General features: G+C 35.6%; 1 protein-coding gene across 1 annotated transcript; it reads right to left on the reverse strand.

Annotated features, from left to right (window-relative positions):
* Positions 1 to 551: 551 nt before the first annotated feature.
* On the reverse strand, positions 552 to 6,748 carry LOC107803460 (protein SAWADEE HOMEODOMAIN HOMOLOG 2). The gene is made up of 9 exons (XM_016627180.2): positions 6,561 to 6,748; positions 4,341 to 4,426; positions 4,193 to 4,238; positions 3,967 to 4,102; positions 2,659 to 2,722; positions 1,364 to 1,415; positions 1,104 to 1,247; positions 811 to 930; positions 552 to 715 (listed from the first exon to the last, which is right to left on the reverse strand). Exons 1-9 carry the CDS (start codon positions 6,612 to 6,614, stop codon positions 650 to 652), a joined length of 768 nt encoding a protein of 255 aa, XP_016482666.1. The 5' UTR covers positions 6,615 to 6,748; the 3' UTR covers positions 552 to 649.
* Positions 6,749 to 14,998: the final 8,250 nt, after the last annotated feature.

Below are 14,998 nucleotides of genomic sequence, written 5' to 3' on the forward strand. Positions count from 1 at the left end.
AGATCTTGCAGTGTAATATTTACACATTTATGATATTAGTTCTTCAATAATTGTACAGAAAAATACATCATTTGCCCAATAAATCATATATGCCAATATGCAGTGAAAAAGTAAAACAGTTAAAAAGTGAAAGCCAATATGGGTAACATTATTTATTGAGGATGAAGGATATCAGTGTGTGTGGAGTTTAAATACACATGGAAAGAATTCGGCCAAAATTAAGACAGTTATTTTTAAGACATTAAAGCAGTGGAGGTTATAGACTTTTAGAGTCATAACCCCCAATGAAGAGGTGTGACGTTATGATATGGATTTTAAATTTTAAACAATTAAAATGGACAAAATGAAAGAAAAAACTAAAAAAAATGAGGAAAAAGATAAAGAGGATTCCTACACTATTGAGATGCCACATCCCCTCCTTCATGTCCCTCTTTTATATATATATATATATATATATAGATATATAGATAGGCATATGGAATTTTCAGCAAAATTATGCCTTTAGCATATTGGTCTAGATTAAATATGGGCCACAAGAAGCAAAATAAGCTGCATTAAACCTACTGCATCAACTGGCCAAATGAAGGTAACAAAACTGTGCATCGTCCAAAGGCAAAACATGTTGGGCTGCAATGATTATACACAAAACCTAAATCTGGCACAGACGTCCTAATACGCTTGGCCGGAAACACAATCTCCTCAAATGAACAATTTCCTGAAGGAAGAAGTAAACAAATAGTGATAACGTAAATCCAACCTTAGTGCAAAATGATAATAATGGGTAGATATTCTCCTGTTATGAAAACGCACCTCTGTGTTATCATGATCATATTGAATCACAAAGAGACATCTACAACCCCTTATATCATGAAATTTCTTTTGAATATCTATAACACGTGCTTCAACATATCTAGCTTGGTCCTTCCTCTCCTAGTTAGATCAAAATAGGAAAACCAAAATATATAGTTAAAGCATCCTGCGTCGAACTAACATACCTGCAACTCAGAGGCCAACATCATGAATATCCATATATTCTACCTTTTGTGATCTCATTTTACCCCTAGAACAACGGGAAAAGAGAGTCCAATGGAAGAAAGGGGTACCTGGAAGCACAAAACAGGATCCCCAACCCTGACTTTGTTACATTCTGAACTCTCAAGTGGTACAGATCGTTCCCGGACCGACTTTCTTACGTTTATCCACTCGTCCTCCTCTGATCCAAATCCCGCAAATCTCACAAGAACTTCCTGCAGCACATTACATTCCACCAAATGTCAAGCAGCATGCACTTCCTGAGTTCTAATTGTATCAAGTATTATTTATTTCAAATAAGCAATGTATTTGATCAATTTGAACTACTTACAGGTTCTCCTGAGCTGAGATACCGGTGTGAGATAAATGTATCAACATCATACCTGTCAAACATCAGAAGTAAACACTAAATTAGTCTTTTACAAAGAAGTGCAAACATTTTACTTCAACCCCATAATAGATGCATTAATTCAAGTTAAAAAATACTAGGTATCACTAAAACACTTCCATCCTAAGAAAACAATTACTATATCCTTATAAGAGAGTCAGAGGCTGATCGCTACCACTGCTATTTACCTTAGGCCCAGTTCAAAGACACGAGAAATACATAGTTTATGGAAATGGATACCTTCTACCCTTCTTTTTAAGCGGGATAATATATGCCTGATTGTTGGGAATTAAGTCAAAGACAAATTCTTTGGAAATTCTTCAAATTCGATTTTGAATAGACAGGTAGCTTATTAAACTACTTGTTCAGACTGTTAGTCATATGATAAGAATTTAAGAAGCAGCTTCCAAATAAAAGGCCTGGCTCTCACAATATCAATTTTGATCTAAAAATATCAGTTTCATGAATAAGTCTTTATTCTGGAGCAAAAGCCTCTATGATCCTGGATAGTTTTCGGCAGCTCCAAGGGACAATATGTTAGGTAGCCCAACAAGATGCAATGATCTATGAGAATATGACAAATTCTCACATGTTTATTCACCATTTAGCAGTAAATTATGATAGTAGGCTTCGATAAGTTTTAGCCATAAAAAATGGCCACAGAATAAAGTGTAAGAACTTCAGTACATTTCCCTAATATCCACCATATTGCATGTTCATAGGGATGGAGGATCTTAATGTAGCTCCCAAAAGAAAAACATAAAACATTTTTTGCAACCAGCAGTCATTGACCATTATCAAAGGGGGAAGCACCAAGAAGTAACTTAGAGAACTTCTATAAACAAACAATAGAAAATTAAGATATTCAAAATGGATGTTATTTTCCAGAACAATGTCATTCTTATGGAATCCTTTGAGCTGTTGCATCGGCATCAGTGTAGCTGCTCATCGGTTAAGAGAAACTTTCTTCTTTTTTTTTGTCTTGTCTCTTTTTCTTTATTTTTCAGACAGGCCAAAGAAAAGATAGACTAGAAACAGAAGTATGGAAACAAGATTTCATTCTTGCATCTTATGTTAATGGCTAAGCGCAAAAAAGGTTGAAAATGCATCCAAGGTGAAATGCTGAAAAAGATGAGCAAGCATCTAAAAGTTAATGCTAAAATGGCTGAGTATCCAGTACTTATTTCTGATTGAAGAAAACTAGAGTAAGCCTTTCTGGCTTGCTAATGTAGGCTTACCATGCCCCATCTGTTGAAGACCTAGCCTCAAATTCTAACTCTGACAAATCTGGAACCTTTTTCCCTGGAAAAGAATTTATTGAACAATGTAAGTGCAGTTTTCTGACAAAGGAACCACAGATTTAACTGTTAAGGGAGCATAAGTAGCACTAATCATTTGGCAGAAGAGATTTAGCTACCAAATACAGGAAACATATGCCTAGATCATTCTTTATTTGGCAATTACTTACAAGATTCTCATCAACTGGATCCTCAAAGCAGTACGCATTTTCAGATGGAGGAAAACCAATAAAAATATCTCTTTCGCCATTGATAGTCAATGTGAGTAAAATGTAACTTTAAATAGATGTTAAACCTTCCATTAGAGTTGATAAAAATGATTGACAAGAATAGGAGAAAAAAATCAAAAAGAATGAATACAAGGGACAAAGTAGTTTGACTCTCTTTAGTTTGATAAGCAACAAAAACTTAGAAAAGAAAGAAAGAAGAGGACAAAAAGGAATTGAGACAAGTTGTTCCTTCTTTCAGAGGACATCTGAAACAACAGCGATTCAGGGACGATTATGATAGATAGAGAAGGATAGAAGCTGTGGTATAATTTTCAATCCCCTCTAATAAGAAGTTCAATCTCATGCAGAATTATCACAGATCATACAATGGTCGGGACAATGTAACTAAAATTGTTGAATTCTGTCCTTGGAGTTTGAGGTACTATTCACAATAAAGTAACTTTTGAGCATCTTTCAAGGAAAGTGCACCACATAAATGAGACAGTGGAACAAATCCAGTTATACTAAGATACAGCATTAATAACTGAATGAAAGGCAGAATGACTACAAGCTGTTCCTCATTCAGTAGCATTGTACAGTTTAATTCAACCAGTTCAGAAAAGCTCTGTGATATCAACTAATGCATAGCTCTGACAAAATTTCTTGATTCATAATTAAGTCTATCCCTCATCTTGTGGATACCAAATCTAATACATCCTCAAGCTGAAGCTGGGAAACAGCATAATTCTAGGAAGTCTAGAAAAATTAACAGCTTTTTCCTGAACTAAGAACGCAAAACAATTCTTTGAAATTAGATATGAAGGCATCAAAGGTCCTTAATCTGTATGCATGATTAAATTATCATGAGAACAGTAATAATTATAGTGTATTAGTCTCAACTCTCACTTTTTATTTTTTAAATGGTTAGTAAGGAGGGAAGTAGAAGAAAAAGGGAATTTCTGCACCGGCAAAACAATGTCTCATCCAATCATTATGTCAGAAATCTACTTTCATAAAGTAAACATAGATCAACAGGGACCTTCAGGCATATGAAATCTTTGATTAGCTTTATCTAAAACACATTCTTCGGTCACATCAGGGAGTTTCCTCTTGGTCTCTGCTGAATTATCCTTTGAGAGAGAGCTTTGCTGTCTGTTCTGGAACCAAGTTTGGACCTAAAGTCAAGTGAAATAGTAGAACTTAGTTCTATAACGACATTCAACCAAGAATATCGGATCCTGGAGTAAGTATGTCAAACTATGAACCTCAGTCCATTTCACAATCGGTTTTCCTGCACGACCTTTAGAGTGGCTGAAAACAAGCCAAAAATGTGTTAAAAGTCAAATGTATATAAAGTGATTTTGTTGATTATTCAACAAGAAAATGCAACTTGATACAGAAAGTGCAACTCACCTGAAAACCTGTGCCAATTTCTGGCAAAACTCTTGGTCACAAACTTGTTCTCCTGATTGATTAAGTTCTTTCTCCATTTTCTCAATCTGCTTGAATTAAAAAGAGATGTTACTCCTTGAAGGCTAATTGTATAGTTTTGTTATATAGCTGGAGTAACCTCTCCCCTATTAGCTCCCCCGAATTATTTTTGGATTTTGTTAGCTCCCTAACACTAGCATAGGACCATCTGTACAGAGCTAACATATCATCTTTTGTATTAGCACCTGGACAGTGCTCTTTTGCATCTTCTTGATGCTTTTTATAATATCTTTTACTTCATCAAAAAAGAAAAAGAGATGTCCAAAAGATTGCAATTTAGAAGAGAGTAACTGAAATTAGAGTTGTTTCTTCCAACATGTGTTCTTAAAGTTGCAGATTGACATCATTTGCAAATTCCAGATGATGATTAATTCACAATGCCCAAAGAAGCCAACGGAGATGTGGATGACTAGTCAAAGGTACATATCTCTAATATAAGGTTTCACCTTTCTCGAAAGTCAAAACTCAACATAAATAAATCACAATGTGAAGTAACAATCAAGATAAGAGCCACCGCCACAGCCACAGTTGGATTCAAGAAACTTTTTCTTTGTCTTTAATAAGTTCTATCACCCCTGCCATATAATGATTCCAGATGTAGAAACCAAGGCACGAAACATTTTAAAGTAACTCAATAATGATCTGCTAGAAAATGAACCGATCATACATTCACAAACTCGAAGAAGCAAGTAGGATTGGACGCAACTACTCAATCACTATGATCCACAATATGAGCGGGCAGAATTGATAAAATTCACAATTACAGTAAAGCATGACAAACAGCACAAATATAAACAACCAAGCATGCCATTCTACAAGATCTTGCATGATGGGTATAGTTTTATAAACCAATTAATCAACTACCCTCTATCCCAAAATAGTTAGGGCAGCTAGGTGAACTCTCTGTTCTAATTTCGCTCTATTTAGGTCTATTTTGTTTTGATACTCAATAAGTAGTCTTATAAGGCAAATTAGAGATTCCCTAAATCTCATATTCATCCCTAAACAGACATAAAGACTTCTAGTCAGACTAAAAGACTCCTAACAACCACCGAACCTAGTATAAGTGTAACAACAACTAAGCTTTAATCTAAACTAGATAGTATTATCTATATGGATCCTTTGCATTCATTCGGTTGAGTTCCCATTGATTCTAAAGATGTAGGTCTTTGAGACAACCTCCCTTCATGTGATTTCAAATCTATCTTCCTTTTAACATCCTCAATCATCATATTGTCACACATACAGACCGGTACATGACCAAACTGTCCAGCCAACTTTCTCTAATTTCATTGCTACTCGCATCCACTGTTGGATGTGATCATTACTAATTTTCTCCAATCTGGTACAAATGTAAATGCATATACACCATCCATCTTGTTAATATATTGGACTTCTAAGCTCAACATTGACTTCCATATATCACTGCTGGTTGCACAAACGTATTAAAGTAGTTTCATAGACCATAATTTCTAAATTTTAATTCTGATAAAGTAAAAGGAAATATATACCCATTTAGCTAGATTTTACATAACTTCTAACTTACACTAGCCACCAGGAATCTTGCATGAGACAAAAACAGTTTTTTCCTTCTTTTTTTCATTTTAATGATAAAAATGAGACTATACTCATGTAAAACCAATAACCTTTCCAAAAGCCAAACCAACCGTGTGATGTATAACACAAACTACATCAACCTCACTTGTTTGTTCATTTCAACAGCTGAGTGTCACTGTAGAATATGTTAATCAGTTTCATGCTCTAGACCAGCGAAATAATCCTACATATATACAACCTTCAAGCTAAGACAAAGTTACCGGCATTTCAACTCTGTAGCTAAATAGAAATGCTACACACATAACTTTAAGCTCTTTCTCTCTCTCTTGTGAAGAATTGTGCACCAGAAAAATGTTGAATTTTATGAAAAACTTAATTTTATTTATGTCTTTTTTTTAGTTGTTGATGGGTGATGATGAAACTAAAACCAAGACCTCTGCATTGCATGCTCTGATGCCAAGACATAAAATGTCAAAATACACATAAATATCATCTTAATCAAATTTCTAAAGAACCCATAAAAGGCGAAACCTTGAGAAAACAAGAAAAAAATGGGAAACAAAATTCGGAAAAAGGGAAAAGCACCTCAGCATCAGTAAAACCAGAGAAAGGTTTTCCCGGTCTGGGACGAAGGTCCATTACCCACAGATTTTGCCAATACCTTTATAGGATCAAAGGGTCATTGGGGGTTGAAAAGCTATTTCGCAGTTTCTGTGACTCTGGGTTTTGGGCGCCTTCTCTAATTCTCGCTGTGTGTGTGTGTGTTTTTCTTTCTAATTTGTTTCCTGTTTTAGTGGGCCGTGTTTGGTTTGTAATTTTACGTAACTGTCAAAATTTAAAACAAATATAATAAATTCTTAGTGAAATCTAATATTACAGTTGTGACAGTAAAATATTTATATTTATAGTACACAATTCCATTAAAATAGAAATATTAATTATTAATCTCTAAAAATAAGTAATTTGAATGAAAAGTCAATAATTTTTTATACAAAAATCGTGCATTTTTTTCCTCTTTATCTATTAGCTTTCCTTCTTTTTCTTCATTTTCTTAATTTTGTTTTCTGCTGAAACCAATATATTTTCTAAATTTGTTCTTTTCGTTTTCTTTTTAATTATATTTCTTAAGTTTTTCTCTTCCTTCTTTCTTCCTTTCTTAACATAAAGATCTTACTTCGATAATAATATACGTTAATATATACAAAATATATATATAAAAAATATATTGAATTAACACATATAAAATATACATAAAAAATATATCTTCAATTAAGATGACACTTAGACATGTGAAATATACATAAAAAAATATATCTTAAATTTAATTAAGATGGTATATAAATATACAAAAAATACATCCTGAATTAAAATGGCACTTGACATATAAAATATATTTAAAATATATATTAAAAATACATCTTAAAATAAGATGGCACTTCACAAATAAATATACAAAAATTATATACATAAAAAATATATTTTAAATTAAAGTGATACTTGATATACAAAGTATAAAAGATGTATAAATCAATACATCTTGAATTTAGGTGGCATTCACATATCAAAAATGGAGTGAAGAAGATGAATGTTGGAAAGTGAGAATGGAGATGGATAAAAAAAGTACTTCCTGTGATTAGTGAGTTAGTTTACTTATTAAATGTTAATCTTAATTTTTATAATATGCTAATAATGAAAACAAAAATAGTCTTTATGGAATAAATAATAAATGATGCTATTTTTTTTAATAATAGTTAAAAAAGGACGAAGAGTGTAAAAAACTTTTCCTTTTACGGGTTCAAACAAGAATGGCAGAAATTTATATTATAAGTGACTGAAAAGTGAAAAAGAATATATTACAGAAATGAGATGCAGAAAATAACATTTCTGGAACTCCTTTTTAGGTTATTTTTTGGAACCTCCGAATATTTCATTGATGGCATGTTTTTTTTTTTTTTTTGGAACTCTGAGGACTAAAATGATCCCCTTTTTTTTTTTTTTTTTTTTTGAGGTTGGATCTGTTCTATTTTGTAATCTAGTTTGAAATTATTCTAACGTATTCAATTTAATTCCCAGAAATATGCTATTCCTTTTTTTTTTTTCTAGTGCCATTTTGGTATTCAATCCTTACTTGGTAGTAGAAAAAAATGAAAAGAATAACCTATTTAGAAAAGTTCTTGGAATGAAGTAGAAAATTCCCTCGCTTCAATCGAATATTAATCAATTTTGTGGCATTCTAAAATAATAATAATAATAATAACAAATTCAGTGTAATTCCACAAATGTGATTTTAGGGAGGGTGATATCTACACAAACTTTACTCCTACCTTGTGAAGGTAGAGATATTGTTTTCGATAGACCATCGGCTCAAGGAACAGTGAAAATAAAGCAACAAACAATAACGACAACAAGGTAATGGGATAACATAAGTGAATGACATGACATGTAATAGTAAAGAACCGCGAATAAGAAGATACAAGAATAGTACTAGTAATACTAGAAGTCTAGGGAAAACTCACGACTACCTGTCAGCCTTCAACCTTGATTCTCGACCTCCACACCTTCTTATCGAGTGTCATGCCCTCGGTAAGCTGAAGTAATGACATGTCCTTCCTAATTACCTCTTCCTAGTACATCTTTAGCCTACCCTTACCTTTCCTCAGACCCGCCATGGTCAACCTCACATACCTCCTAACTGGGGCATCTATGTCTCTCCTCTTCACATGCCCGAACCATCTTAGCATCGATTACCGCAACTTGTCTTCCACAGAGGCCACTCGTATCTTGTCCCTAATAACTTCGTTTTTAATCTTGTCTTTCATGGTATACCGACACATCTATTTCAATATCATTATTTCATCCTTATTTTAGCTACTTTCATCTTTCGGATATAGGACTTCTTGACGAGCCAACACTCATCCCCATATAACATAGTTGGTCTAACCACTATTTTGTAGAACTTGCTCTTAAGTTTTGCTGGCACATTCTTATCATACAAAACCCGAGAAACGAGCCTAGACTTCATCTACCCCGCTCCAGTATGATGAGTAACATCCTTGTCAATCTCCTTGTTGCCTTGAATTACAAATACAAAATACTTGAAACTATCTCTTTTGGGGATGACTTGTGTACCAATTTTCACTTTCACTTTTGCTTCATGCATCCCATGACTAAACTTGTACTCCAAGTACTCTGTTTTTGATTTACTCAACTTGAAACCTTTTGACTCCAGCGTCTATCTCCAAACCTCCAACTTAGCGTTAATCGCGCCTCGCGTCTCATCAATCAATATTATGTCATCATCAAATAAGATACACCATAGCACCTTCCCTTGTATGTGTCACGTCATCACATCCATCACCAAGGCAAAGAAAAATGGACTAAGAGTTGATCCTTGATGTAACCCCATTTCCACTTGAAAATGTTCTGAGTCTCCTCCTGCAGTCCTCACGCGAGTCTTAACTCCCTCGTACATGTCCTTAATCACCCTAGTGTACACTACTGGAATGCCACTAGCCTCCAAACATCTTCATAGAACCTCAATCGGGACTTTATTGTCGGCTTTCTCTAGGTCAATGAACACCATATGCAAGTCCTTTTTCTTTTCCTATATTGCTCTTCCAATCTCCTTATAAGATGGTCCATCGCCCTGGCATAAATTCGAACTTATTCTCATAAATAGACACACTTATCCTCACCCTCCTCTCCATCGCCCTATCCCAACTTTCATAGTGTGACTCAACAGCTTGATACCTCTATAGTTTTTGCAATTTTAGATATCACCTTTGTTTTAGTATACCAGAATCATCAAACTCCATCGCTATTCTTCAGGAATCTTCTTCGTCCTAAAACTAATATTAAATAAACTAGTAAGCCACTCCAAGCCTTCCCGACTGACGTCCTTCTAAAATTTCATCGGGGACTCGTCAGGGCCAGTCGCCTTATCCCTGCTCATCTTCTGCATTGCCCCCTCAACCTCCTCAAGCTTAATACGCCTACAAAATCCAAAATCACTTTGTCTCTCTAAGGTCTCCAACTTACCAAGCATGATATTCTTGTCCCCTTTCCCGTTCAAGAGTTTATAGAAGTACGTTTGCCATCTATACCTAATACACGCCTCTTCTACCAATACCTTACCATTCTCGTTTTTGATACACCTCACTTGGTCCAGGTTCCGAGATTTCCTTTCTCTAATCTAGGCTAACCTGTACAACTTTATGTCATATCCTTTGGCCCCATGATCCTCATACAATCATTCAAATGATGCAGTCTTAGCTGATGTGACCGCTAATTTTGCCTCTTTCCTCTCCTTCTTATAACACTCTCTATATGTCCTCTTCTCCTCATCGTCTGTGCTCTCCACTAGCTTCAGGTATGCCACTTTCTTGGCTTTCACTTTTTCTTGGACCTCCTTATTCTACCACCAGTCCTTTTATGGCCTTCGAGTATCCTTTCGTCATCCTTAATACCTCTCTAGCAGTTTTCCTAATGCAGTTCGATGTCATGGTCCATATACTATTCATGTTCCTACTATTCCCCCAGGTCCCCAAAGCCAACAACTTTTCCCCCGAACTTCTAAGCTTTATCCTTAATCAAGGCTCCCCACTTGATCTTAGGTTGATCGTACACCGCTCTCTTCTTCGTTGCTCTCTTGATCTCCAAGTCCACTGGCAAGAGCATATGTTGAGTCGATAGACACTCACCCGGGATAAACTTGCAATTACTGCAAAGGCCTCACACCTTCTGAAGAGAAGGTAATCAGTCTGAGCCTTGGCTACCTTACTACCTAAAGTGATCAAGTGTTCCTCCCTCTTTTGAAAACACGTGCTAGTTATCACCAAGTCAAAAGCTTTAGTAAAATCCAACAACGAGGTTCCACCCTCATTCCTATCTCCAAAACTGAACCCGTCGTGCACCTCGTCATAACTCCTAGCAGTCTCCCCAATATGGCTATTAAAATCACCTCCTATGAATAGCTTCTCGGTGTGTGGAGTACCATGCACAACCTCGTCCAAATCTTTCAAGAAGTGCCTTTTAACCTCCTCGTCAAGACCCACTTGAGGAGTGTAAACACTAATCACATTTAAAGTGTGCCCACCATTCACTAGCTTAATAGCCATCAACCTATCTTTCACCCTTGTAACATCCACCACTAGCTTCTAGAGATCCCTATCAACTAAAATACCTACCTTGTTTTTGCCCTTATGCAACGACCCGACTTGTCATTTTAAGAATTTATGCCTCGTTCAGTGGCTTAAGGTCTCGAGCAGCTTCGCAATATGTATTATGACCCGTGGGTGTGGTCGAGTTTGATTTACTAAAAATTCGGAATTAAATTAAAAGAACAATCCTTAATTTGAAGCTTAAATGGAAAGAGTTGACCAGAGAGTTAAATTTTGAGCAGATGACTCCGGAATAAAATTTTGATGATGTCAATAGCTCCGTATGGTGATTTTGGATTTGGGAGCATGTCCGAAAAATTATTTGGAGGTCCGAGTGGAATTAAGCTTGAAATGCCGAAAGTTGAATTTTTGGGAAGTTTGATCGGGAGGTTGACTTTTTGATATCGAGGTCGGAATCCGATTCTGAAAATTTGAATAGGACCGTTATGTCATTTATGAGTTGTGTGCAAAATTTGAAGTCATTCCAAATTGATTTGATGTGTTTCGGCACAAGATAAAGAATTTAAAAGTTCAAAATTTATAGATTTTGATTTGAGGTGCGATTCGTCGTTTTGATGTTGTCTGATGTGATTTAAGAATTTGACTAAGTCCGTATAATATTTTAGGACTTGATGGTGTATTTGGTTGAGGTCCCGGGGGATCTCGGGTGAGTTCGGATGCCTAACGGATCGAATTTGGATTTGGAGGAGGAGCTGAAGCAGCTGGGCATCTAGTATGATCGCACCTGCGCAAAAAAGGGAGGTGCGAGCTCACGGATGCGAGGAATTAGTCGCGGAAGCGAAAAATGCATGGGCTGGCCAGGCATCGCGGGTGCAAAAAATTTGCCGCGGATGCCAAGAATTTTATCGCGAGTTCGAAGCCACGGGTGCGAAGAATTTTACCGCGGGTGCGAAGACGCAGGTGCGAAAAAATCATCGCGGGTGCGAAAACCCCTGGGCAATACAAAAACTTAGGGGTTCCGAGCTTTTGCCATTTTTGGGCATTGCAAGCTCGGGTTGGGCAATTTTTGAGCAAGGTTTTCACGGGAAAACTTGAGGTAAGTCCCTTGTGATCATTTCTACTCCATAATATTGAATTATCATCGAATAATACGATTAGATTACATGTTTTTGGGGTGTAAATCGGGGGTTTGAACTTAGAGATTTGAAAACGAAAATTTAAGATTTGGAGGTCGAGTTGTTATTGGAATTCGATAAAATTGTTATGGTTGAACTTGTATCGGAATGGGTGTTCGGATTTCATGAAAATTTTGTCGGATTCTAAGGGGCGGGCCCCGCGTTGATTTTTGTTAACTTTTTGGAATAAATTTTTAAGTCGACATATTATTATCCGAAATTATTTTTGATAAATTTTAATGAAGTTATACAATTAATTTGGTTAGATTTGAGCGGCCCGGAGGTCAATTCATGCAAGAAGACGATTTTAGAATATCGGCATAACTTCAAAAAGGTAAGTGTCTTGCTTAACCTCGAGTGGGGGAATTACCCCTTAGGCATTGAGTCTTATGTGCCATTTGTGAAATGTGAAAAGCCGTGTACGCGAGGTGACGAGTATGTACTCGGGCTTATATGTGCAAAATTCATTGAATTAAAGTCTTAGGCATTATTGTGTAGTAAATTGAGAAATTGTAAAAAATTATTAGATCATCTGTTTGCCATGCCTAAATCCTTATCGTTGAATTTGTTTTTATATGATAATTTGATGTGATTGTTACTTGAAATATTTATGAAATTTCGTGAGTATTGTTGGTTTAATATTTCTTGGAAATTAATTCCAATATGAATTTTCTTATGTAAATAATTAATTTAAGCGAGCTTAAGAAGAAGTGTTAATATAATTATCTAAATTTACATTAATGAAGGCTTTGCTTTATGCTAAGTAATTTCTATCTCTATTGATTGTTTTTGGGTGTTATATACATTGTGTGGAGCCTTAGGCTATTTATTGTGAAATTAATTAATTTTGATATATCTTTGTAATTTGGTTGTAGCCATTGGGCAAATTGTGATAAGAATTGATTTTATTATGTTGCCGTGTTAATTTTTCGTGTAAATTATTGTGTTGTGTGAGTTATCATTTTGGGGAGATAAGGGTGGCATTTCACCGTTGATATTATGTGGGTATAAGGGTGGCATTTCACTGTTATTGTGTTTGTTGGAATATTATCTGGGCGTAGCGATAAGAGTGGCAATAGGAGCGATAAGGGTGGCAATAGGAGCGATAAGGGTGGCTATAAGAGCGATAAGGGTGGCAATAGGAGCGATAATGGTGGCTATTGATATTGTCTGGGCGGAGCGATAAGGGTGGCTATAGGAGCGATAAGGGCAGCAATATGAGCGATAAGGGTGGCTATTGTCAGGGACGATATGTGATGATGTGGGATTGTGGTGTTGATAATTTTCATGTGATGTTGTGATTTGCTTGTGTTTATTTTTATCCCTTGTGCAATTTGTCTTGTTATTCTTGATAACAATCTGATTTATATTGAAATTGAGAGCCTGTGGCCATTGCCCGGCGGATTATAAAATGAAATGTGGGCACGAGGTGCCGTGAGTAAATAATGAGAATATTTGGCACGTGAATTATCCGTGCAGTTGTGATATAAAATGTGGGCACGAGGTGCTGTGATGAAATGATAATGATAATTGGCACGTGAATTGTCCGTGCAGTTGTGATATGAAATGAGGGCACGATGTGCCGGAGAAATATGATGATTTAATTATGGGCACGAGGTGCCGTGAAAATATGAAAATGGGCTGAGACCCGTATTTTTATGATTATGAAATGAGGTGTCACATGGTGACTTTTTAATTGAAAGAATTATATTCAAAATATTTATTTGGAAGGATTTTTATTCAAAAAGAATTATATGAAAGAATTGTATTTGAAAGATATTTATTTGAGAAAATTATATTTGAAAAGATTTATTGAAAGAATTATATTTGAAAAATAATTATTTGAGAAAACTATATTTGAAAGAGAGTTATTTGGAAGAATTATATGTGACGAATATTTATTTGAAAAACTTGAATTAATTAGGCGTACATATATTTATTAATTGTTGAGTGATATTTATGGTATTCTTGTTGTCTTGCTGCGCATACCACTAGTTGTTTTATCCCGTCCTTATTGCTATCTGTTTCCTAGTATTTTGTATATTATATTGCACATGTTATTAGACTGGTGAGTGTCTTGACTGTACCTCGTCTCTACTCCATTGAGGTTAGTCTTGATACTTACTGGGTACCGACCGTGGTGTATTCATACTACACTTCTGCACATTTTTGTGAAGAGTTAGGTATTGGAGATATCAGATTTGAGCAGAGTTAAAGCGAGACCGTAAGGATTCAAGGTAGAGCTGCTTTATCGTCGCAGTCCATTGGAGTCATTTCATTTCATTGTATTGTTAAAATTTTAATCAAACAGTATTGTATATTCAGTCCTCGTGATCATTCCATATATTCAATTAGAGTTCGTGACTCAGTAATACCAGTCTTGGGAGGTTGTATATTCATATTTATCCCGCTGTTAGTTTTGGTTACTTATTTAATTCAAAAGAAATGGCTTCAAAATGTAATAGAAATCAGCTTACCTAGTCTTAGAGATTAGGTGCCATCAGGACGCCTGTGGTGGGATTTTGGGTTGTGACAAATTGGTATCAGAGCTCTAGGTTCATAGGTTCTACGAGTCACGAACGAGTCTAATAGAGTCTTGTGGATCGGTACGGAGACGTCTGTACTTATTTTCGAGAGGCTACAGAACTGTTAGGAAATTTTTATTTCTTTCATTCCTGTCATGCAGAATTTGTTGAATTTGGAATTTGAACCTTTGTATCTCCATTCT

Source organism: Nicotiana tabacum, chromosome 23 (genome assembly GCF_000715075.1).
Source record: "Nicotiana tabacum cultivar K326 chromosome 23, ASM71507v2, whole genome shotgun sequence".
Taxonomy (NCBI): domain Eukaryota; kingdom Viridiplantae; phylum Streptophyta; class Magnoliopsida; order Solanales; family Solanaceae; genus Nicotiana; species Nicotiana tabacum.

Coding starts and splice junctions, on each gene's coding strand:
- LOC107803460 (XM_016627180.2), bottom strand. CDS start 6,614: ATGGACCTTCGTCCCAGACCGGGAAAACCTTTCTCTGGTTTTACTGAT. Junction 4,427..6,560: donor CTGGTTTTACTGATGCTGAG/GTGCTTTTCCCT, acceptor TAATTCAAGCAG/ATTGAGAAAATGGAGAAAGA. Junction 4,103..4,192: donor CGATTGTGAAATGGACTGAG/GTTCATAGTTTG, acceptor ACTTGACTTTAG/GTCCAAACTTGGTTCCAGAA.